General features: G+C 42.6%; 1 protein-coding gene and 1 long non-coding RNA gene across 5 annotated transcripts in view; one reads left to right on the top strand and one right to left on the bottom strand.

Moving 5' to 3' along the window:
* LOC118535972 (uncharacterized) overlaps window positions 1-22507 on the bottom strand; it is a 39711-nt gene extending 17204 nt beyond the window's left edge. Inside the window, exons 1-3 of the long non-coding RNA XR_013443931.1 lie at window positions 22303-22507; window positions 20002-20066; window positions 15084-15205 (exon numbers count right to left, since the gene is read on the bottom strand). This is a non-coding gene — a long non-coding RNA (uncharacterized LOC118535972). The remainder of the gene's footprint in view (window positions 1-15083; window positions 15206-20001; window positions 20067-22302) is intronic.
* Window positions 22508-22838: 331 nt separating this feature from the next.
* Window positions 22839-26322, top strand: part of AUH (AU RNA binding methylglutaconyl-CoA hydratase) — a 177419-nt gene continuing 173935 nt past the window's right edge. The window contains exon 1 of one of the 4 annotated variants that reach the window (XM_078062197.1): window positions 22839-23152. In XM_078062197.1, the coding sequence (XP_077918323.1) occupies window positions 22888-23152 (265 nt within the window). In that variant the 5' untranslated portion in view covers window positions 22839-22887. The remainder of the gene's footprint in view (window positions 23153-26322) is intronic. The other 3 variants (XM_078062195.1, XM_078062196.1, XM_078062194.1) reach the window with 3 other exon arrangements.

The following is a 26322-nucleotide window of genomic DNA, read 5'->3' as shown; positions in this document are numbered from 1 at the left end:
TTTTCTTTGTGGGGGGAACAGGGCACAGACAGAGGACCTCTGCCTCAAATGTGTTTTCTTTAAAACAAAAACTGGCCAACTCTTCATTAGATTTTAGATGGGAAAGATACAGAGAAGATCTGAAAATAACATCAGGCGTTTTACCACATCTCTTTGCATCCCAATCACCTTTCTCTTCAGGTTTTGGGTTTGGGTTTTTTCTTTTTTCTTTTTCATTATATTTTGGAGGAGGTGAGGTAGCCCAGAAGCATGTAGAGTCATCCAGCTGTGGCTGCTCCCTGGCATGATTACATTCTATTTTGTGTCCAATGCTGTCTTTTTCCCCAAGAAGGAACTTAGGAGGTCGGCGGGGGCACCTGGACAGAACACGGTAGAAGCCGCAGGTGAGAGCCTGGTCTGGATGCTGGAAGAGACTGGGACAGCCATGGCCACCCTCACGCTTTCTTCTGCCACGACTTCTGGGCACTCGTCCCTGCGCTGGGACGGCAGGGGTGCAGGAAGGAGGACGAGGTCATCCAAGAGGCCGAGAAGGGTTGTTCAAATGATCAGATCAGGCTAAGTTTAATAGGCAGGAGATCTTTTTTGTTCGTGTTTTTCCTAAGAGCAGAAAGAAGCTTGGGAGAAACACCTGAGTAGTTATATACAATTTAAAGGAGCTATTCTTGGAAAGAGCTGAGTTGCAGAGTGAGCTCCGTGTTGCAATACGATGTTGTTTTCAACATGCTGAGGGTGGAGGGGCCGCCGTAGTCGCCAATGGCCAGTTACACGGAGTGTCGTGCTTAACTTTGTGTCAGCTGGACTGGATCACAGGGCACCCAGGCACATTTTGAGCGTGCATTTCTGAGCATGCATGTGAGGGTGCTGTAACATTTGAATAAATAGTCCACTTAAAAAATAAAGCAGATTGCCCTCCCCGATGCGGGTGGGCCTCAGCCAATCCACAGAAGGCCTGGGATAGGGTATCCCGTCCTTGGGCTGGGCAGTGTACCAACAGCTCCCCTGACTCTCAGGCCTGTGGGCTTGCACTGGAATGTATGCCACGGGCTCTGGGGTCTCCAGCTTGCCTACAGCAGACCTCGGGACTTCCCAGTCTCCATAATTGCATGAGCCAATCCTTACAATAAATCTCTCTCTCTCTCTCTCTCCCATACACGAGATATGTATATGTCATGCATATATATGCGTGTAAGTATCTCTAAATACATACGTATCCTACAGGTTCTGTTTCTGTTTCTCTGGAGAACCCTAATACACTGAGATTTATGACTCACAGCGTATAGACTTCAGCTGAAGCCATGTTTGTGGGTGATACCATCCCACGAAGGCCCATCAGGAGCAGAGAGGACAGCACCTGGGACAGCACCCCAACATCCACACTGGGGCGCAGGAAGGGCCTGTAAACAATACTCAGAAGGAGAAGCCAGAGGGGCAGGAGCAGAACCCAGAGCACTACCACAGGAGAAACCTGGGGGGAGACGCATTTGAACTAGGATTTGGACCCTCCCCTTGCTAACTTCAGACATTCAAATGCCAATTTTCTACACTGACTTGCTTTTTTGTAGCTTCTCCATATTTATCTGAAATGTCACTGCCTGGGAGAGTTGCAAATGGAAATGGAATATTGCTTCTTAAAATGTTTTCCTTTTAGGCTTCGTGGGGAGCTGGCACGGTGCCAAAATATCCCTGCTCAGACCACGTGTTGCGGGCAGGGGGTCCGTGATGGGAGGGCCGGGTGTGACGGGCGTGAGCAGCACTGAGAGTGGAGACCATCAGACCACGGCTCCTCCCTCTTGGGACAGTGTGAACTTTATGCTAGCACTTAGGAAGTGTCCTGTCCAAAGGCGGGGGAGCCTGAGTTGAACGAAGCTTTTCTATCTGCCTTCTGGGTTATGGATAAATCCAGGAGAAAGAAGCAAGGGAAGTGTTCCACAACAAAACAGACAGATACAATCAGGAGGGACATTCACGCTGCAACTGCATTCACTAGAGCTTGTAACTGTCCCTCCAGAAAGTCAGGGTCATATGGCAAGTGCTTGGGGGAGCAGGAGGGGACTACGTTTTATTAAGACAGATCATACTAGACAGAGTAATGCAGTGTATAGTCCTTAACTGGAGCCTGGTGTGTACATAGAAGAGCAAGTTCTGAAATAATTGGAAAACTTAACTATGACTCGATGTTGGAGATACTGGGGCACTATTAATTTGGTTAGGCATGGCAATGATCATGTCATTATAAAGTAAAAGTATCTTTTTAATAAAAAAAAGAAATGCATATTGAAGTATTTAGAGGTGAATTGTCAAAATGTCTATAACTCCCATTGCCAATACTGCAGAAAAAATGTGGGGGAGGGATGTCTTTATTTTAAAGAGATACACGACACAGTATTTATGTCATGTCTCTAGTTTACATTAAAACATTTCACACACACACACACACACACACACACACACACATTAATGAAGCAAACAGAGCAGGTTTTGACATTACTGATGTTCACCGACATCTGGTTCCCCCTACTTTCTGATAGCCTGGGGAATTACACTCCCCCGTGTTCTTGAAGTTGGTACCCTAAGGCCAGGTCATCAGATCTGCCAATGGAACGTGAGCAGAAGTAATGAGGTACATCAAGGGTAAGCATCTCATCACCGCATTGACTCTCCTGTGTGCCCTGGGCTGCACCATAGCAAACTCACGAGGCTCTTGTTTAATGTGGGTGTCGTAAGATCATGGGGCCCCTGCCAACCTACATCCCCAAGCAAAGCCCCTCATCTTCCCACCAGCCTGTGTTGGACATAGAGCAATAAATCTGTTGCTTTAAAAGCTGCCGTAAGGCCGCTGAGGTTACTTGTTACTGAGGTATAACAGTCTTTCTGGGCTGATACAGTTACCAAGTATTAAAGCTAGGTGTCGGGTTGATTTTATTATTCTACTTTCCTGGAATGTTTTATAATAAAATGTTCAAGTAATGATTTTCTTTGAAAATGAGTTTCTATACTGGTGGTATTAGTTCAAGGAGACTATTAATGTCTTGTTTGTGATACTGGAGCCAACTCTGTGCAGTCGGAGTAAATATTTTGGTACAGTGGAAAGAGTCAGGACCTGGTACTATTTTTTTTTAGAGATTTTATCCATTTATTTAAGAGAGAGAGAGAGAGCGCGAGAGCATGAGCAGAGGGAAAAGCAGATGGAGAGGGAGAAGCAGGCTCCCCACAGAGCAGGGAGCCCAAAGCGGGACTTGATCCCAGGACCCCGGGATCATGACCTGAGCCGAAGGCAGACGCTCAACCAACTGAGCCACCCAGGTGCCCCTAGACCTGGTACTATTTCTGATTGCCAAGAATCAGGTTCTTTGGATTTCAGTTTCCTTTCCCGTGAAATGAAAGCAGCCTCTAAGCTGCTTTCCATTTCTAAACGGTAATGATTAAGCAATTTAGGCACCTATCCAATTACTTTTAAATGGATATAAACATATATATGTATTATGTGCAGCTGATATTAAGTCTATTTGCTTTTTCTTGGAACTCAAATTTCTTTCTTGATCGTATTAACTTTGTTTCTTGTGTAGATACATGGCCGAGGAACAAATTTTTAAGAAGATGGTGACTTTGAGGGTGAAAGCAAATAAATTTTATTTTCCCATCTTAACGTATCAGCCACATAATAGCCCATACAAGAACTAAGTACATATTAAACACCTCGGAGAGGCATGGGGCCAAAAGTATATGGTAGGTGTGCGTTTATAGAGATCAAGCTGTTTACAGTTCTTACTCTTAAGAAGAAAGCTGGAGCTATTTTAAGTGTCAAAAATAAGGATTTTAGTACTATTTTAAGGCAATAAATGCAATATTTAAACAGAAATAGCAATCAACAAGGTACGACATGGGAATAATGTGCTTTGATAAGACTCCATGGTGACCAGAAGTTGGAAGCTGTCAGCTCCTAATGTCACTCCTCTGGTTTCTACATGGAGGGAGCTCGCTGGAGTGACATTCTGGGCCCCTTCCACTCTTTCCTTGTCCCAGGGAGGAGAAAGGGCTCATCTGACTGGTCAGCATCAAAGTCAGGATGGTGGTTCTGCTATTGCAACAGTTATTTGCGGGAGGAGGGGACACACGGAAGCCACTTCTAGGCTGGATGGCAAAGCTCTGTTTCTTGACTTGGGTAGTGGTTTCAAGTATATACCTTACAATAAATCATTAGGCCACATACTTGTTTGTTTGTTTGTTTGTTTGTTTTTGTAGTTTTCTGGATCTTCACTTTATTTTTGTTGAAGATTTATTTATTTATTTATCTGAGAGAGAGAGAGAGAGAGAGAGAGAGAGAGCACAAGCAGGGGGAGGAGCAGAGAGAGAGGGAGAAGCAGACTCCCCGCTGAGCAGGGAGCCCGATGCAGAGCTTGATCCCAGGACCCTGAGATTGTGACCTGAGCTGAAGGCAGATGCTTGACGGACTGAGCCACCTAGGCGCCCCTGAACCCTCACTTTATAGTAAAAAGATTTTGATTGGTCATTTGGGTAGAGGGAACTAAGGGTCTGTGGCTTAGCCCCTTCCTTTCTTGTTTTCTCTTTGGGTTGTACCCATCTGGAGAAATGGGCTTTCTCTCCTCCTCCATGCCTGGGGTCTCAGGGGACCAGGTCCCCCACAGATGGGGAGGTCAACAGTTCTAACAGCTCGAGGGGCTGTTCAGTTTTGTCAATGACTGAGGAAGAGGCTCTGGTTCTAGAGACTCGTACTAGCGAGCCCATTTGGCTGCAGAAGGAAAACCACATTTGCTAAGAGCCCTAACAGTGATCAGAGTAAGAGAGGAGACCCCTTGATAACACAAACATGTATGTTGACTCTCCCACCCCCCACCCCTTTTCTCGGCAGGTTGGGGTGGGGGGAGCATAGTATAATGTGCATTTTTGGTCTCGTTTTTTACTATCCAGTGCTCCTGTCGAAGATGAGAAAACAAGAAAAGGGAAAGATGTAAGTTGGGTATGACACTTGTCAGTATGTAGAATGAAAGCCGTCGGCAGCATCCCTGGATATGTCCAGTAGAGACAGGTTCATAAGCAGAGAGGGAACGAAAAGGCGAAAGGGTACCTGCAATTTGTGACTCTAAATATTCATGAGGTTTTCCCTTCAACCACTCTTTGTGGCCCTCTGTGTCGCAGTCTGAGAAACGCAAATACAACCCTGGGCCACTCTGCAGGCTCGCGTAGTGATTGGGACAGGGATGTCTGGCTGTGGGCCCCTCCTCTGATGGGGTCTCCTTGCTCAAGGGTCAACAACAGGGCGGGGACGTTTCATGTGGCAGAGACAGACAGACACACAGCTGACATTAACACAGTGCCACCAGGATTCAGGGAGTGAATCCCACCGCCCTGCTTGCACCCTTCCCTGAGCCCATTAATGAACCCTACTTCTTTCCCTTTGCTCCTTGCCGTGTGTTTTAACTGACTTCACAATCGAAGTGCATGGAGCAGCTTAATTTGGCCAATGAGACCGTCCGCACTGGGGTGTCTGGGATAGCTTGGCTGCTGGTGTCCGGCTGGCGATGAAGATGGGATGAATCCCAGCTAGGTGTGCAGGAAGAACCAGGTCACACTGCAGAAATGCTCTGTGAGATTAAAGCAATATTTAAGAGGAAGACCGTCAACCTAGGAGACCGTGAAAAAACTGACTAGTCTAGCATAAAAAAGGCATTAAAGCAGGAGGTTAGGAAATAAATCCAGGTCAGAACTCAATGGAGGCCTGATCAAATTTATAGAGAAATAAACCCCCAGAAAACCCAAAGCCAAAGGCGATGTCCTCGGGGTTGGTAAGCTGTGAGGAGCGCGGGCATAGATGTGCGGCAGATGTCCAAGCAGCACCTGCCTCTCTGGGAGCTGACTCCAGAGGGTGCTCTGCTCGGGCAGCCCAGCTCCCCACTCCGCCTGGGGCCACAGGGAGGACCACTATGGTCCACGGCACAGAGTGTGATTCGCAAACCCAAAAATATTGCCCATGGCCCTGTCGCCCGTCACAAAATCGAGGAACTTACAAAAGGTCAGACTTAAAGGAGTAAAGAATTGGATCAAGTCTTGGGAAACATGAGTTAACAGTGGGAGAAAGAAGACTCTGCCCCCGGCCACTCCGTCACTGTAGGTTTGTCTTTCCAAGAACGTCTTACCGATGGAACCACCCCACACTTGATGCCCTGAGCCAGGCCCCCGAGATGGACCCCATGTGCTGAGGGTGTCAGTCCCATGTCTCTCCTCGTTGCCGAGCAGAATCCAGTGATGCGGCAGTCCCACCGTCTGTCCGTTCTCTCACGCGCCAGAGGACATTTGGGTTGGGTCCAGTTTTTGATGATTATGGGTAGAGCTTATACAAGATTCTGCATGAAAAGGACGTTTTATTTCTCGAGGGTAAGATCCCAGGAGCGGTACTGCAGGGCCATCTAGTAAGTGTCCGTTGAACTCTGGGGGACACTGCTGAGCCCTCCCTGGGTTCCGCTTGCTGCACATCCTTGCCAGCCCTTGGTGCCATTGGGGTTCTTCACTTTAACCATCCTAATAGGTGTGTTGTGGTTCCTTCTTATTCTTTTTTTTCCCCTTTCTTGGGAAACTTTGGGGATTCATTGATCATCAAAACAAACAAAAAAACAAAACTCTGTCATTTATTGCATACCTGGAAGGAAAAGTACGAAAAGTGGGAAAAAAGTGGGAAAAAAAGTACGAAAGAGGGGAAAAAATCTGAACAGCTGAACAGGAACAAGAGTCACCGGACGTCATCAGAGGAGGGGGTTTAGGACCAGATGTTATGGGGGAAACATGGAAACAATGGCTCTCTCTCTCTGACAGGAAGACCACACAGAGCGAATGTGTATTCTCACCTCCAGCCACCCCTCCGTGAGGTCGTGGGAACACCCAGGAGCCTAGAGCGAGGACCCAACGACAGCAGATCATCCCGTGAGCGAGCTATGCAAGCCCTTCACTCTCTCCCGCCGTCCATCCCTTTATTTAGAAGTTGCTGTTTCTGATAACCATGCTTTCTTATCTCTGTTTCATGCTGGCAAGTAGGCTTTGGGGCTAAAAATCTGTCCCAGTCTGAATCTGCATAGACACCAATTTCACATACTCTCTCTCTCACACTCGCACACTCACACACACACACGCGTGCACGAGTCCTCGGACAGTATGTTGGGCATAACAACAAACTGAGACACTGATTAGAAAACAGTGAGAAACACTGACAACCCCTAGTGCGTGGGCCACACGTACCCCTGGCCAGACTTGGGGGGACCCTGGCCCTCGACTCCTATACAACGAAGAGGTACAGCGCAGCACGGCCTGAACCAGAACGTGCGACTCACCATTCCTGTGTGAGGCTACCACCTCCCAGCCAGGGGCTCGCTGGCATTGACAAACCTGAGGGGAAGCCCCTGGGCCTCGGGCCCTCCCTGGCCTGGTGCTGTGCTGATACCCGGGTTGCCTGGAAGGCCTCCATCCTTCAGCCACCGCTGCAAGACCACAGTCGACCCAAGGCTGGGGAGATGACCAAGCGGGCTCAGTTACAAGCTACCGTTGAAGGCATCATTGCGACAATGCATAACCGTATTTTGCACTGAGTCCTAAACAATACCAAGTGGTCTAATACTTGGTGTGCAAATGACAGACTCTACACTGAGATGTTGTTGGGGAGGGTAGAGCGGTACAACTAAAAGTCACAACATTTCCAAGGGAGGGGTGGGATGTGGCCCGACACACACCTTAAAGGAAATGTCCGGAGCCATAACACAGGAGGCAATGGGCGAAGTAGCTCAGAAGGAAAGAAATACACCAGTTGGACAAGACACACTATCTCACAGAGGATAGCAAGTTGTGCTCCTGAAACCTTAGAACACCAAGGAAAAAATTCTTTGAAAATGAGGGCTGAACAAAGACGCATTCCCTGACCAAGAAAGCCATTTTAACAGCCATCCAAGGGAGCGAGCCTTCCATCCATCAAGGGAGAAACGGAATCGTGAGATAAAGCGAGCCGGAGATGGTGGACGGGTTACAGGCAGCTATCACACAGAGCAAAGGAACACCATCTCACTAGCATGGGTACAAACTCAACAGTTCGCAGTGGGCGTCCCTCCTGCCGCTGCCCACACACCTCTCCCCAGCGACGGCACCAACCGGGCCTGTGTGCGTGGGGAAGGCTTCCACTTCTCCATCCCTCCAAGTGGGAAGTACTCGAAGTTTCTTTGACTCCTTTGGCCCAGAGAGAGTTAAGAAGCACCAATTAAAAATAGGTGGGAATGTAAACCAGTGCAAACACTGTAGAAAACAGTATGGAGCTTCCTTAAAAAAATTAAAAATAGAATTACCATATGATCCAGTAATTCTACTACTACTCAAAGAAAATGAAAACATTAATTCAAAAGATACATGCATCCTTATGCTTGTTGCAACATTATTTACAACAGCCAAGATACAGAAGCAACCAAATGTCCATCAATAGATGGATGGATAAAGAAGAGGGGGCATGCATGTCCACACACACACACACACACACACACACACACACACACACGCACCAGAGTATTACTCAGCCATAGAAAATAATGAGATCTTGACATTTGTGACAACATGGCTGGACCTAGAAAGTATTATGCTAAGTGAAATAAGTCAGACAGAGAAAGACAAATACCATATGATTTCACTTATATGTGGAATCAAAAAATCAAAATAAACAAACAAAGCAAAAAGAGACCCATAAATACTGAGAACAAAGTGGTGGTTGCCAGAGGGGTAGGAGGTAGGGGTACAGGCAAAATAAAGGAGATTAAGAAAAAACTTCCAGTTATAAAATAAGTAAGTCATGGGGATGAAAAGTACAGTACAGGGAATATAGTCGATACTACTGTAATGACCTTGTATGGTGACAGATGGGGACTGTACTCACCTTGGTGAGCACTGAGTAATGGATAGAATTGTCCAATCTCTATGTTGTACACCTGGAGCTAATATAACATTGTACGTCAACTATACTTCAGTTGTAAATAAAAATTTTAAAAAGCTTAAAAAATAAATTAAAAAATAGGCCAGAGCTCAAAAACAAAAAACAGGGTGCACAACAAAATAAACTTTTAAGGTTTTAAGGATGCTGGTGTTTCAAGATAAACCCCTCTCTCACAGAAGTGGCCAAGAGGAAATCTGTAACAATAACTAAGCCTCTGCATACCTGGATTGACTAAAAGGCAGAAAAAATACTTTAAAAAGTGAATACAGGGATGCCTGGGTGGCTCAGTTAAGTGTCTGCCTCCGGCTCAGGTCTTGATCCCAGGGTCCTGGGATCGAGTCCCGCATGGGGCTCCCTGCTCAGCGGAGAGTCTGCTTCTCCCTCTGCCTGCCACTCCCCCTGCTTATTCTCTTTCTCTCTGACAAATAAATTAATAAAATCTTAAAAAAAAAAGTCAATACTATTAGGTGTAAGTTAAACTCAAAAATTTTGTTGGTAAGTGCAGAGGTATATAAATTGTATTAAAAATGGCAGGAGTAATATAGCTGTCTTACACGAATCCTTGGACAAATTGTGTTAGTTTGGCAATTCTGAATTAAAAAGTAGCTGTGTATCTTCTCTCTAACCTCATTACTTTAAACCTTCTGAATTTCCTCTGTTGGTTTTATGGGTCAGATAAATTATTCTTTGCACAAAATATTTTAGGGCATGAAAATATAAACATGTGTATTTAACTAAAGAATAACTGCCATTTTATAAAAGAATTGGTTTTTGTAAACTCCAAAAAATAGTGCAAATCATTTTAACTTGGTTATTTCACTTCTGCTATCTGCACGTGATTTTTAAACATCATCCCTTTGTTTTTAAAATTGATGATTATATTACACATCAGATGTAATTTTTGAGATCTTTTGATTTTAGCACCTGGGACTAATATTAAATTAAGTTCGTGAATAACATTGTCACCTGAAATCTTTGGGGATTAAAGTGCATAAATACAGATTATAAAAATGATCCATCACTCTATTAATACATACTTGCTTTCTGTGAAGTTCCAATTAAGACAACAAATGTATGTGGCATATATATTGACTGTTATGCTACATTGATACGGTTAACTTGTTTTGAAAGGCTGAAATTAAGACTTTTAGTTTTTATCCAACTACATACATGCATGTGTGTGTATTTAAATAAATAAATATGCATGTAAAATGTGTTTAACTGAAAAAGCTTATTATGAATGATAAAGAGGAGAACGAATCATTCAGAAAAATATTATTTTGATCTTTGAATATACAGTGTTCTCTAAAAAACCCCAGGAAACAACAATTAGAAGGTTGGAGAGTGGAATCCTCTATTTGGGAGGAACTTATGATCAGCAAGGATATTGACAAGTGCCCAGAGCCTTTGGGCTCTGTGGAGGACAGAACTATATAGTTAGCTCTTATCTCCTGAAGAGTAGAACTTCAGGAGACTATTCACTGTTTGTAGCTTTGCACTGATGTTTTGAATCATTTTAATTAATTAATTTATTTATTTATTTTTAAAGATTTTATTTATTTGAGAGAGAGAGAGAGAGAACATGAGGGTGGGGAGGGACAGAGGGAGAAGCAGACTCCCTGTTGAGCAGGGAACCTGATGCGGGACTCGATCCCAGGACCCTGAGATCATGACCTGAGCCGAAGGCAGACACTTAACTGACTGAGCCACCCAGGCGCCCCTCTTGAATCATTTATACAAAAGTTCCTAATTTCTAAAAAGCTATGTTTACTTACCAGTATGCTTAATTTAAACCTTGCTTTTCTGACTTTAATAATTTCTTTTCTTTAGAAAACTAGGACATATGTTCATATTTTGATGTGCTTAAATGTTTGACAACTCTCTTTTGATATTTCCCTTCCCTGATCTAGGTCCACAATGAAAACAAAACTGGCAGATCAAAAAAGAGAAAGTGATTAATTATGCGGTGTTAAAATGTCATCAATATGAGCGTTTCAATAACTGTTTGCTTTTCAGGTTGAGCAGAACATACATGGGTTTGTGCATAATGATTGAGGCAAAACTGTTCAAGAGCTGATGTTTATTCTTAGATATGAAACCCTTGTAATTTGCTGGCAACTATAATACATACTTAACAAAAGAAACCAAAGGCTCTGGGCACTTGTCAATATCCTTGCTGATCATAAGTTCCTCCCAAATAGAGGATTCCACTCTCCAACCTTCTAATTAAATACCATGGACAACTCAGAGCTATTCAGTCTTATCCCTTACAGATGGTTTCATAAACTACACTTCAGAAATTGGGTTTTCTAGAAGTGGGAAGAAAAAGAACCTCAATAAAAAATGGCACCAGATACCAAACAGACTTCCCAAGGGACAAAATTAGGATTTCCAGTACTCTATTTAGGAAGAGATGACTCCATAGACATGTGTATTATTATTATTATTATTATTATTATTATTATTATTATTATTTGTTAAGCTTCCTAGGTAATTCTATTGTTCAGCTAGGGACTGAGAACCACTGGCATAAGGTGTGAATTGCCCATCAATTTTGTAACGTCACCCAATATTTGAGAGTGGAAAACCATTCTTAATATTGGTGATGTATATAAGTGGTGTTGTAAGCTGTTGGAGCTCCCAAATGTGGGGCCCATCTGCACCTGGGCACAAGAGCCCTGTGTTCTGTTTGCACACATAATGTCAAGATAATTCGTTGTTGCATTTTCTAGCAACAGAGTTCTAGCAGAACTTTCTGGGCAACTCAATTTTATTATGAAAGCTCACATTATTAAATCAACACTACCTTGCTTGCTGAAGAATATACTGATCATAGAATTTAACTTCATCAGACATAAGTACAACAATCTGTGATACTTAAAACACAAACTTAAAATGATCTTTTACCTAAAAAATAGCTTAAAATGTGTAGATATTTTAACACCTAAAAATATCTTTAAATATTGTCATTTAATTCATGGACCCCATTGAAGAATGAAGTGTTTAAAACATGTTATAATTAAAGGAATAACAATTTAATTATTTACTCTGTGAGAATTAGTACAATAATACCAGAATGACACTGCCTACTTTACAATTCTAGTTTAAAAGCCACATGTTGGGTCTAGAGATACATCTAAAATTTAGAAGTAATTTTGGGGGTTTCTAGTCCTAGTTCTGACTTCATGGAAAGCCACAGACCTTATTTTCATTTGTTCAACAAGAAGAACAAATATTTTTTTTTCTTTTTTTTAAGATTTATTTATTTGAGAGAGAGAGAGACAGAGAGAGCACCAGTTTGGGGGGGGCGATAGACAGAGGGAGAAGCAGACTTCTTGCTGAGTGGGGAGCCAGACGTGGGGCTCGATTCTAGGACCCTGAGATCATGACTTGAGCTGAAGTCAGATGCTTAACCGACTGAGTCACCCAGGTGCCCCAAGAACAAATATTTTCAAGCATCTAATTTGTCTCAGGCATTATAGAGGTCCCTGGGATGTTATGGTGAGTATGATGTACAAGGGGCTGTTCTCCAGGATCTTACAATCTAGCAGGAATTAGGTGTTGATCCTGAGAATATACATAAGAGCCACAGACATTCTTCAACAGAATTTAGAAATCAGTCCTGGCCCATGGACTTGAAAAAGAAGAGTGTTCAATCCCAAACAGCAAAACTTGACATGTGGCTCTGGATTACATTTTCCCTAATTAACCTATGTACCAGCAGCATTACAGGGATGTGCCTGTGAAAAATACAAGTTCTTACTCTCACATTTAATGGGAAATAAAGTTGGCTTTCTCTTTGGGGCTGAACATGACTTTTGGCTCTAAAGGTCAGAAGATTCCAGGGCATTTGCTCGGTTATGATAGACTGTCTCAAAGCTGACATCAATCACAAGAGCTTCCAGACTGCGCTGTCCCTCCCTTGAGCTCTGCATCCCAACACCTCTCATACTTGAAGGAGACATCTGTTGTTTAAAAATTAATGTCTCATAAGTATGTCATTCTTGGGCTTTCTCCTTTTCTTTCAATGTGATTACTATCTCCAGCAAAACTTTCACGTTGTCTCTCTTTCCTCCTGAACCACTACCTGTTTTTAGAAAAAAGGCAGAGGCTCCACCGGGGCACGTACTCTGCATGAACCTCCTGAGTGGTAGCTGCTCGCAAACCTAACACATGACAAATGTGTGGGGAAACACAGATGGTCTGCGCCATTGCTGATTAACGGGGATTAAAAGTCAAGAGTTCTTTCTTCCATGTCTCCCAAGCCCCAATTTTCTAATTTGGAGATGTGTAACAATCAAGTGACTTTAGATGAGATGGCATACATAGTTTTGCTATTGGACGCATCTATAGGAATGCTGCTGATTAAAACAAGGTCTGTCTCATTTCCTGAATTATTTATAAATTCAGTTGCTTAATATAAACTAAGTATCCAAGGCAACACACTGCTCTTGATATGGGGGTTTGACAAAGGAACTTTCATTGACTGCTTGGGGTTGCAGACAAATGTAGCACACTGGCTTTCTGGGGCAGAGTCTAAAGTGGGGATTTTCCCATCCCCCAGGACACATTGGCAAACTTGAAATAATTAATTAATGATTTGAAAATATTTTGTGGTCTGCATAAAAGAAGCTTCATTTTGAGAATGAAAATTCTTCTGCGAGAATATAAATATGCTTCTGGGTTTTGACTGAATCTCTGAGCCAATAGTCTCCAATTTTTAAAAAAATCACACATACCATCAAGAATAGGGTAAAAAATGGTAAGCATATAATTTCATGTCTGTGCATATAAACATGCACAAATAACAGTTATAGAAAGGGGTAAAACATAAGCAGAAGCCCTAATATTTTTTATCCTACCCTAAAGTATATTGTCTTGGAGATCACTGCTTGATGCTAAAATAACTGTCTCTTAAAAATAATAGTAATAAAAGCTAACATTTATAGGATGTTTTTAATATGCTCAACAGTACTAAGTGCTTTACATATACTATCTCACTTAATCCTCAAACAACTGTAGAGAGCAAATAATACTATTTTCTCCATCTTATAGAGGAAAGTCCATCGCTCAAGTTCATGCTGCTAATAAGAGGCATCACTTTCACTGAAATTTATGTAGTTTGAATCCCAAGGCCACACTCTTGCCATGCTGTTACCTGAAAAAGTGACCTTAGGTTCTGCAATATATTTTTAACTTCTCTTCCTTTTTTCTTCCTTTACATTTTTAAAATTTTCAAATAATATATGAAAATGATGTTAAAATGTAAATGGTAAAAAAAAATGCACAAGAGGAATGGGAAAAGTCTCCCTTCCCCCTGACTCTATTTTTTAAATAACTTGCTAAAAGATCCTGGGCATTGTGATATTAAACACAGTCAACTTTTTTTCCTCAAAAGTACAACTGAATTATTTTTGCCTTTGTTTGGAGTTCTATTCTGGTAATGGCGGAGTAACTCATATGGACAAAATTTAAAATCAACTAGCTGAAGGCAGTGCAGAGGGAAAAGCAGGAAGAAACTGGAGGGGAGTTGACACTTGGGAGAAAAGTACAATACTGGTGAGTCTCCTGCTTTTTGCCTAAGGACAAGCCTCAGTTTGTGCTATTCATGGTGGCTAAAACTCCAAAACCTGCAGATATACTGGTTGAGGTATCAGAGGAGAAACTTTGGGGTAACCACAAAAGCTGGAAAATAAAGGGAGAAATCTCAGAAAGGACAGAGCTACAGAGCAGGTGTCCTGAATTATGTGTGTAAATGCTGCCCAAATCTCTGACTGGTCCCTGAATGATGCATAAGCATGGCAGATTCCAGGCAATGCAGCTAACTAAGGCTAAAAGAACTAACAAGAGATCTGCTACTGCCCAGTGTAAGAGAGGCAGAGTTTGTGTTCAGATAAGTTAACTACCTGCTAAAACAAAATAATCAATACTATTAGATGAACAACAGAATCCAGAGTCTATAATTGATCACACAATGTCCAGAATATAATCCAAAATTATTAGACACATGAATAAACAGAAAAATATGACCCATATTAAAAGCAGTATCTTTCAAACTTTTTGAACTGAGGACTCCTTTACATTCAAAAATTACTGAGGATTGGGGTACCTGGGTGGCTCAGTCGGTTAAGCATCTGCCTTCAGCTCAGGTCATGATCCCATGGTCTTGGAATCGAGCTCTGCATTCTCCCTCTCCTTCTGCCTGCCACTCCCCCTGCTTGTTCTCTCTCTCTCTCTGTCAAATAAATAAATAAATAAAATATTTTAAAAAAATTACTGAGGATCCTACCAGGATTTTGTTATGCATATTATATCTATTGATATTTACCTTATTAGAAATTAAAACAAAATCTAAAAATATTTACTAATTAAAAAAAAACCTCATACATGTTAATGTCAATAACCTGTATTCATGAAAAATAACTATATTTTCCAAAACAGAAACAATTAATGAGAAGAGTGGCATTATTTATATTTTTTCAAATCTCTTTGATGTCTAGTTTAATGGAAAATTAGCAAGATTCTCATATTTGCTTCTGCATTCAATCTATTGCAATAGTTTGGTTTGGTTTAGGTGTGAAGATAATGTGGTCTCCCATAATTCAAAGATAGGAATATTTTAATAGCCTTTCCAGATGATTGTGGATATTCTTCTTTCATACTATACTAAAATTTGACAAATGATAGTTTCTTAAAGGTTTGTTGCAATGTGAAATTTGAAACTATATTATAGTCTGTCGTGTTTCACATTCTATTATATTAAAATCCATTATTTTATATTGCACTTTGAATGGATCTTTTATTCATGCACAATGTGCAACATTAGCTTTGGCCATTTGTAAAATACTGACTCACTGAGTTATGTAGATCTTTCAAATGTTGGCACACTTCATTGTTCAATATTTTAAAAAAATCAGTCACTAATATCATTACTGATCTCACCAGGTAAATCTTTAAATATAAAGAAACTCTTATGCTCAAGATAGTGGTGGATACAAGTTTTTCAAGATTTCAATTTTTACTTGAAACTTCAAATTTCATTGTGGGCCAAAAATAGTCACTTTCTTTGAAGTTACACACTCACATCGTTCTTTTTTTTTTTTTTTTTTTTTAGAAAATATCTAGCAAATACTAAATTCTGAGAAACCAGTGTGACTACCTATTGTTCTTTCAAATAGAAATGGTGTTTCATGAAAGAATCAGCTAGTTCTGCTGAATCAACCACATAAGTGCTTTTTTTATCTGCTTCATTATGCAGCAAAAGTGACTTATGCATGAGTCACAGCTTGTTGCATGGAATATTAAAACGATGTGCACTCAAAGGTTGAGATTGAAAGAAACTAATAGCTTATCTGGGTTTATCAAATAAATTCTTAAGTAACTGTCCAGTAGTACAGTACAGCTACTGCCTTGATCCATGCAAGTTTAATTGACAACTGCTTTTGTGCCATCATTGCAAATGTCAACATATTGAAACAGGCAAATAACATCTTAGTATTATCATGAAAATAGTCTTAACCTTGCAGGTCCCCCGAAAGCATGTTGGGGAACGCCAGGAGTCTGCAAACCATACTTTCAGAGCTTCTGCACAAGAGAAAATGTAAACTATGGAGACAGACCTCAAGATGACCCAGATGTTTGAATTAGCAGATAAGCAGCTATTATAAATATGCTCAAAATTTTAAATGGAAATGTGCTCAGAAGAAATGATCAAATAAGAAATCTCACCAATCTCCGGTTCTGAAGTTTAAAAAATTCACTGGATGGGCTTAACAGCAGAGTGGAAGGAGGTGTGCAGCCCACACTTAAATAGTGGTTATGTTTTTCCTGCTTGAGGGCAGTGTCTATGTAAGGTATTTGGAATTCTACTTGGGAGATTTGTCTCTTCTCTCCCATTTATTTATTCAATCATTTATTTTATATCGGTGGGATTTGTGGATACTTATTTTCTGCTTTGGGTTATAATCTTACACTACTTTATTTATTTTTGTTCAACTAGTTCCAGATCTGGCCAATGGGGAGGTGTTTCACTTGGTTTCTGAGTCTTTTGACATACTCCCATGATTGTGGGTTTCTTTGTTTTGTTTTGTTTTTTAGCACTTTCTTACTTTCTGATTCTACAACATCCTTCTGGCTCATCCCATATATTTTCTATAATGTCTGAGTCCTAAAATCAGCTGTTTCTCCAAGGAGCACTTTTACTGAAGAATGGTTTTAGAAACCAAGATCTGGGCACTAAGTGTGCTCATTGCTACTGCGCTACCATTGCTTCCGGATCACCTCAGCTGAGAGCAAGGATGTATATATGTATATACTAAACAATGTATATGCACATATCTAAATATTTCTATATGTAATCATCTGCATCCATACTAAACTAAACATGAGTTCATATGGATGTCTCCAATGCTATCCTCTTATCACACCGGTAATCCCAGCACCTCCCCTGGCTGGCTTATCTGTATTCTCCCACTCCAATAGGGAAAAACTGGCCTCCATCATCAGCCAGACATTCACTTAATTGTTCACTGACTTAAAAATAAAATTCTAAATATTAGTATCCATTACTGGCATTATTCCTATTGATGCCCCCCTTGTCCCAGATTTGGCCAGAGAGATCTCCTTCAATCCGTGTCTTTCTCACCTCTGCCAGTCTTTGAGCACCTCATTGTGTTCTGGCACAAGATAGTCTGGACTTGCCTTGTGTTTTCTCTGTCTCAGGTAAAGAACCAGCCATATCTTCTAGAAGCCCTAATCCACCTCCTCTTTTTATTGAAATATAATTCCACATACCATACAATTCATCCATTTAAAATATACAATTCAATGGTTTTTAGTATATTCTCAGAGGTATGCAAACATCAGTAGTCGATTTTAGGACATCTCCATCACCCCAAATGAAGCTATATATCCTCTACCTATCATCCCTCCCATCCCCCTAGACAATGGTGGCATGTATCTTCAGAGCCTAGAGTATGTGTGCCTGTATGTTTGTGTGTATGAGTGCATACACAATTGGCAACTATGTGGTCGGCAGGAGGAAGAGGCAATATCAGGGAAATCATGACCACAGAGGATCTAATGCAGGAGGTGAAGTTTCCAAATGAGAGGATAACAGAGGAGAGTGGTCAAGTTCCCCACAGCGGGGAGTGGGGGTGGCAATGGGTAGGGCAGAGCCCTGACGATCACCTGAGAAAAGCAGACAATACAAGGCAATAATTAATAACTCAGATTCTAGAGTCGAGTGTTTGATTCTTCGCTCTGCAACGTATAGCTATGTAACTCTCAGTAATTTAAAGCCTCAGTTTCTCTGCTTGTGCAACACTTATCATTTTGCCTTGTAGGTAGAGGGAGCTCACAGGCACATGTGGTCATGGTCAGTACTTATAAATAGAACCTACAAAATCTCGGCAGGGGGTGGAGTGCAGTATCCAGTCAAGAGGCCTCTTCAGAGGGTCTCCTGTCATACCTTCTCTGAGGGGACAATGTCCTTGGGTGAGGCTTATTGGAACCTCCAAGACTCCGGACATGGGGTTTTCTGGGTTTGCCATTCAATCCCTCCCACTCTGAGGTGAGTATTCAGGTTAGGTTGGAAAGGGAGAGTTTCCGGAGAGGAAATCCACTCTGGAGACTTAGAGAACACTTGAAAAGAAGACTATTTAAAAACATTAAAAAGAGACCCAAAGAAATTGAGAGGGGCTGTTGTTTTGATTTTTATTTTGGGACTAAAGCTTGAGTAAAACTTTGCACCCCCCTTAAAATGTACTGTGACTATTTTTTGTGCCTTAGAGTAATAGATACTCAAAATGCCTATGTAATACTTAAAGAGCTCTAGATTAAAATTACACAAAGATCTCACATTGAAGACAATTATATATATATATTTTTGTGTCACTTTCTTATTATCTATGAGCACACATCATTTTGAAATAGTTTCTCATAGTTTTATATTGTAGGACATGTAGATTACAAGCATCTCTGTGTGTCACTGTATTGTAGATCCTCACAGATTTAACATGGTTGTGGTTGTGCACACAATGTCTTATGCTTATCTTTTATACTGTCTCTTCAATTCCGAAGATATAACAGCAATTATTTCCAGGTAGCTCATGTTGACAAACGTCTTCAGTTTGCAGTTCCAGTTGTTTCTTGTGAAACCTGTCACATTTTAGGGCTGTGAATCTTTCTCTCGGGATTTATGAAACTTCTGGTTTAAAAGTAAAAAATCAAAAGAGTCTGCAGCAGATTGTGCTCCTGACTATCTGTAATTACTACCATTGTACGTACTAATAGAATGGTAGCTGGGTATATGTTGCCTGGCACAAGGATACATTTTTAGGCCCACTTTGCTGCCTCGTGTGGCCCAAGGGAAGCAGAAGGGACGGGTGCCCATTCTAGAGCTGGGTACTCCCCTTCTCTGTCTGCTGGTGGTAGGGAGCAGCCACTTTAGACCCAGAGATGGATGCCCCATGTTGAAGACAGCCGAGCCATCTTATAGGCCTGGACTGTTAACATTCTCTCTCGTCTAACCCATCACGTTCATGGGTGTCTCAGATACAGGGGCCCAGCCTTTACGCTAATATACTACTTTCTCGTAGATTGTTTCAGGCAAGATAGTTTTAAGAATATACTCCCATTTTCAGAAAAGTCCAGACAAGAGTTCTGCTTTATTCGTCACACAGCATTTGCTAAATTAGCTTTGTCTCTCCACTTGTGGTTGGTAAGGTGCTGGCAAGCGTTTTATTTTACCCGGGACACCTACGTTCTCCTGCATGTTTTGTGCAACAGAGCCATGTTCTCGGAGGGATGGCTTCTCCCATTCAAGGCTGCCTGTGTTCTAGCAGCTCAGGGTTGGCCATCCTGTATTGCACACCCTTAATACTATATGGAAGTTAAGCATTAGACAAACGACAGGGGTGTGGCAAATCAAAAAGAGTATTAGCTGAGAGCTGGCTGGAGGCAAAGGTCCCAATCCTATAGACAGACGGTAGTAATAGTAATAGAATATCCCCAAACATCAGCCCTACCTTCCTCTCCCAAACTGATACTCGATGTTCCTGGCTCACACTCTCCTCCTGGCATACATCTTCTACTGAAAAGTAGAAAGGAACAAAAGGGAATTAAATTTTATGGGACACCTTAACATTATGGAGAGGCTGTGCATGACAGTGATTACAAATACGGGGACTGGAGTCAGATATACCAAAGTTCAAATTCCAGCTTCACGATGTACTAGCTGCGGGGTTTGATAAGTAACTTAATCTCAGTGCTCTCATCTGCAAAATGGGGATAATAATACCAACTTCAAAGTTGTCTGGACATTAAATAAAATACCGTATCTAAATGTCTGAAGTGAATTAAGAAGGAAGTTGATAAGTGGTAGCTAATATTATCTATTTGGTTCTCATTTCCTGGTGCCAAGTGCCTTATATGCTTATTTCATCAACCTACACAATGGGCACAATCCCTCCCATTTTCTGGATGAAGAAACTGAGGCCAAAGAATTCGTGAGGTGAAACAGATATCGTACTAGGTCCCTTGCAAATGGAGAAATGGAAGCATGGAGTATTTATATAACTCGTGGCTGTCTCAAAGTGAAGCAATTATCAAGCTGGGATCCAAAGCCACATCTGTCTGACCTGACATGTAATGGTTATGGCGATATTTGTGATCTGCATTAACTTTTAAGAATCAATTTCACAGCCTGGGATATCCTCATGACTGTCTTTCAATAAGTAAAATTATTAAGGAAGGAACTAGTGTCTCTATCTTGCATTTTCCCATCAGGCTCTGCCCCATCAAAACCATGGGCTGTCCTTCTTAATCGGATTTCTAATATAACCAAACAATCTATGATTGTTTTTCTGCAGTTTTCCTAATCAATCACAAGTATTTTCTGAGGTTGCATTATTTTTTGCTTACCTTTTTCATTTTGTTAAAATATGAAACTTTGGCACTTTACAAATAATTTGTATTTTTCTGACATTCTTTGTTTTTTTGATGGTCCCTGAACAAATTTCTGAACATCTCTCTTCTGACCCTATTAAAAACTTAGTATAGAATGTGTACTATCGGTAATTTAGAAGTTTTCATAAACAGTTGAATGTATTTTCAAACTTACATCATGTCCATTTCATTTAAAAATTTTTTTGAGTATAGTTGACACACAATGTTACATTAGTTTCAGCTGCGCAACATGATGATTCACCTTCTCTATACCTTATGCCCCGCCTACCACAAGTGTAGCTACTGTCTGTCACCACATAACCCTATTACAGTACCATTAACTATATTCCCTGTGCTATGAGGTTGTGGCCATTTAGTTGTATCACATTCCTGGCTCTACAGTAAAACCTTGTAGATTATCACTATAACTGGATTCAATTACTGTGGCACAAGATGGGTTACATAGCTCTTCAAAGCAACCAAACAGTATTTCTTATCTACTTGCTTCTTTCTTTAATGATATTTTATTAAGAGTCACAGCACTCAATTCAAAAAATTTTTATCTTTTAGGAAATGTTATACTAGTTTCAGGTATAAAGCATAGTTATTTGGTAATTATATGAATCACGAAAGCTCACCACAATAAGTGTAGTTACTATCTGTAGCTATACAATGTTACTACGTTATTGACTATCTTCCCTGTGCTGTACTTCTTATGATTTATTGATTTTACAACCGAAAGTTTGTATAAAGTTATATTATTTTAAATAACACTGTGTCAGGTGTTCTGGAACTCCTGTTATTTAAATTTATAATCTGTTGATGAGCCAACATAAAGATAGCAAAACAATTAGCAACTAATAAAAGTGAACAATAATTGGTTGCGATAATTGCAACAGTTGAGCTATGACCAAAATTCTTGTTTCCTAGCATCAAACTGAACATGAGTGTCAGAAAAGGGGAAGCAAAGTTTTTCCTTGGCCTAAACTTCAAGAGAAATTTCACAAGTGGCTCTTTACAGAAGACCGAATAAAAGCGCCCTCAACGACATTCCCACAACAGACGCACTCACGGGACCCAACAGGCTTTTTCCTTCCACTTTGGACAGAGCTGAGTATAATATTGAAGAAAGTTTTGCTTAGGATCCAAAAATGTGGCAGTGGGGTATGCTCAAAGCAGCGTGCTTTTCAAACAGGATCCCTAAGCGCACCTTTTGTCGGCTGAGATGTGATAAACTAGATAGAACATTTCAGACTGCTTTGATGAACACCTATCCACTAAGCTGACATTCTGCGTTTGTGGCTGAGGGAGGAGCCATATGCTCTCAATGCCACCTCAGCATAGGGTTTGGCTGAGCCCATTCTGTCAAGAGGGTGCCTTACCAGGACTCTGGACTCGGGGAAGGCCACTGCACCTGCTTGAGGCGGTGGGCTGAGGTCCGCTGCTGCAATGGCTGTTCTCACCCCCTTCCTGAACTCCGCACAGCAAGCACTGCGCATGTTCACAGACACGTGTAACGGATAACTCGTGGCTCTTAGATGCACGGATAAACGGGAGTCCCGCGCAGAGCTGCTACCCAGCCAGTCAAACCTGAGGCCAAACATGTCAGCTCACCTTTGCAGCTAACATAGGACCCCAGTGCGTATCCTAGGGAGAGCGGGGGGTTCTTATAGAACATATTCCCCTAAACCATTCCACAGCCTGGGAAAGCTACTTCCTCCTGCCTCTGCTGGACGAGCCTCTAACCCGCGCGCCAGGCAGGGGAGGCCGGGGCAAGTGGCCCCGGGAACACCCCGCCACAGGGCCTGGGCGGGGCGACGCGGCGAGGGGCGGGGTCTGGGGCGGGGCCCGGTGCCAGAGGGCGGCTCCGGGGGCGGGGCGTGGGCGTGCCCGGTGGCGTGCGCGCGGTAGCGTGCGCGCGGCGGGGGCGGGGCAGCAGCCGCAGGCCCACGCCGTAAACAGACAATATGGCGGCGGCGGCGGTGGTGGCCGTGCCTGGGACCTTGGGCACCTTGCAGGCCGGCCGCGCTCGCTTGGTGGCCGCTTGCTGTGCGCGGCTTCGCCCCGGGTGGAGGCTGCCCGGTTCCTTAATGGGCCCGCGGGTCGCCCCGGCGATATGGGCCCGGGGCTGGGCGCCCGCGGTCGGGGGCTCGGCCCCGCGGAGGGGCTACAGCTCTGAAGTGAAGACGGAGGACGAGCTGCGGGTGCGGTACCTGGAGGAGGAGAACCGAGGTGAGGGGCGCGGCGCTGGCAGCCGCGGGTCCTGGGAAGGGGTCGCAAGGTCAAGTGTCTGGGCTGACGTCAGTGTCCGCTGAGCGGCCCGGGTCGAGACCCCTCCCCTCCCCCACCCCAGCCTTGCACCCTGGTGGTGCTTGCGGTGCCTAAAGGTGTACTCTGGAGCAGCTTACCTGTAGAAGTGGCCCCACTCAGCGCCGAAGACAGAAATGCAGCTCACGCCCTCATCCCTAGACGAGCCAAGGTCAATAAACCGGGTGTGTGATATTTGCTTCCAGGTTTTGTGCTTGTTCTGAATTGCTTTCTGTCAACTCAAATATCGGGGTTTGGGGGGTGGGTGGGTGGAGTTTCAGAAGCTGCAGTGAGAATGCACTTCATTCTGAAGAATCTCACACTTAAAGCAGTGCAGCCGCAACAATTTCTCCTCTTGTTTATTTTAGAAAGTTAAAGTTAGTTTGGGGGACTGAATTCCAATTCACTGAAACCATTTTTTGAGCTTGTTTTTGTCTTCCGGGTACCGCGCTAAGCTCTTGGGGACCCTTGTGGGTGATAAGGCTCTTGCCCTTGAGCTACCTGCGGTGGAGGAGACAGATGCATTGGCAATACAATACCTCGGGGGGAAGGGGAAGGGCTGTGGAGGCGGGAACTGCCTACCGGAGGTGTTAGTGTTGGAGCCCAGTTCCTTTCACTTGCCCACTTGGGTCGGGAAAGGTAGAATAGTTTGCCAGAGGACCGGTCATTTAATTTGGACACGTAGTTACTGAGCACCTGTCATCCGTTAAGCAGAAGGGCAAAAGAAGTTAAGTCACGATTGCTGTCTTTAAGCATCTTCTAACAGTGAGGAAGATACTGCTGGCAAAAAGGCTCTGCTAACTTTGAAGGCTTGGTGAGAGGGAAGGGCTGTAATACCCCCAGAGACCTACCATCAGTTATATTTGGGGAGATTGGAGGACTTGAGAGGGGTATTCTGAGGGTCGGGTTAGGGTTTGGCCGGATGAAATCGGTTCCCAGGCATTCCTTACCAGGCAGTCGAATTTGGGAATAGTGAGCGTTCTTAGGCAAACTGCCTCTGTGCCTCAACTTTAGTGTGTGTGTAATAGGAAAAATAATACCAACATTGTAGGGCTTCTGTGAAGATTAGATGAGAATGTCAATACAAATTGCCCACTAAGTATCTAGCTCATAATGGATGCTCCTAGTGGAGTATGAGGAGTTATTTCATTTGTTATTTAAATGTTTATTACCCCAGACAGAGCAGAGCATGGTCAAAGGTGTGGAATCTGAAGGTGTTGTGTTTTTGGGAAGTACTGTAGGGCATGTGTGCTGCACTGTGACATGACAGGCAGAGTATTGAGAAATTCAGCTGGAAAGTAGATTTGGGACTGGAGCGATTAGAGCCTTTTTGGGTAAGCTTAGTCTTACTGGGATTTCAGCTCTATTCGGTGTCCCTGCAGTACATTAGATACAGAGATTGCGGGTGCAGTGAGTAATATGCACCATATTCTGTATTTTTTGTCTTTATGACTTAAATGAATGCAAATTGCAAGTAAAATTTCACAAAACATCTGGATAGTCCTTAAGTTAGGATCCAAATGGATCAAAGAGAAGAAATTAGAGCATACAGAACAATTCAATAAATTCAGATGTTTACAGTTACCTTGAAATGTAAAAATCCACTATTAGGAAGTCATGGTTTCTTAAGAAAGTTGATTCAGCTTCCTTTCAGTGACGGCTTAGGCTTGGCTAACTTATAAATGCTTTGGTTTACTAGGGAACCAGCAATAAGCAGTGCAAAGAAAAACATGAGGTTAAGAAATCTGCAGGTAAAGGAGTCTCCCTGATGCTTTTGCTTCCATTGAGGCCAGTCCAAAATTTGAGGGTCTCAGCAGCCCGCTAGGAATAAGAGAATGAGAGGCGGGGTCAGAGGAGCCCCAAACTGTTGTATACCCTGGGGGCCTCTTCAGGCTGCTGGACGTGAGTAAGTGCAGAGTACATTAGCACTCATCTGTTGCTTGGGTTCCATATTTGTAATTTGTTGAGGAGGCGCAGTTGTAGGACCAGGTTTCTATAGCAGTTATTTCTCGCTTTGTTGTCTGATCTGCTTGGGGTTTTAGAGTAGCAGTCCTTGCCGTGGTTCACCAGGGTCTCTCCTTCATAGGTTGGCTGCTCACCAGTCATTCTCCTTCCCAGTTTATTGTTCGCACTTGTCGTGGGGTTACCTTTTTTAGGCCAAGAATGACTGCTCTGTTCAGTTAGAAACTTCTAGTGGCTCCCAGTTGCCTGCAGGCCTAGTCTCCAGTCTCCCCTCCGCTGTGTCTGAGCTTGGCCTTTGCTGCTCTTTTGTTCGTGCTTTTGCATGCACCTCCCAGAATGGAATGACTTCTCTCTTCCCCTTACCAAACTTCTCCCCGTCTGGCAAGCTTCTGCTCATAATTGTGACCCACTTCAAAGATCACCTTTGTGAACCGTGTTGGAAAAACTGCTGGCAGAAATAGAGCAAGTGGATCATGCAAGTCATTCTTGATACCTGCTCCTTGCTTACAGTTTACATCCAGATTATCAAGACTTCCTGAATGTCTCTGAAATCTTTTCACTTCCCTCTGTGTTCTTTACCAACACTGCTCTTGTCCAAGCCAGCACCATCTCCCAAGGGGACTGTCCCTGGGGTCTGCCAGCTGGTCTTCTGACATCTGCTTGCTTTCGTTTTTAGTAGATTGATTTCTTTCATATATTTTTCTCATGTTTTTATTTTTATTTATTTACTTTTCTCATGTTTTTAACATATTTTCATACATTTTATGGCATGGGAATTATATTTATAAAAATATGTATTAAAGTGTGTGTGTGTGTATATGTATATTTAAGCTTTTATTTATTTATATGAGAGAGGGAGAGAGGGAGAGAGTGTGTACTAGAGAGAGCGCTAGCAGGGGAGAGGGGGTGGGAGAGGGACAAGCAGACTCCCAGCTGAAGACCCCGGAATCAGGACCTGAGCTGAAGTCAGATGCTTAACCGACTGAGCCACCCAGGTGCCCCAAGATGTATATATTTCTAAATCTTTATTGATCTATAATTCACATACCATAAAATTCAAAATGTACAATTGATTTTAGTATATATAGAGAGTTGTGCCACCATTACCACAATCCAACTTTGGAACATTTTTA

This window comes from Halichoerus grypus, chromosome 14 (genome assembly GCF_964656455.1).
Source record: "Halichoerus grypus chromosome 14, mHalGry1.hap1.1, whole genome shotgun sequence".
NCBI classification, from domain to species: domain Eukaryota; kingdom Metazoa; phylum Chordata; class Mammalia; order Carnivora; family Phocidae; genus Halichoerus; species Halichoerus grypus.
The sequence above is the reverse complement of the archived record's forward strand: the minus strand, read 5'-3'. Positions and strand labels throughout refer to the sequence as shown.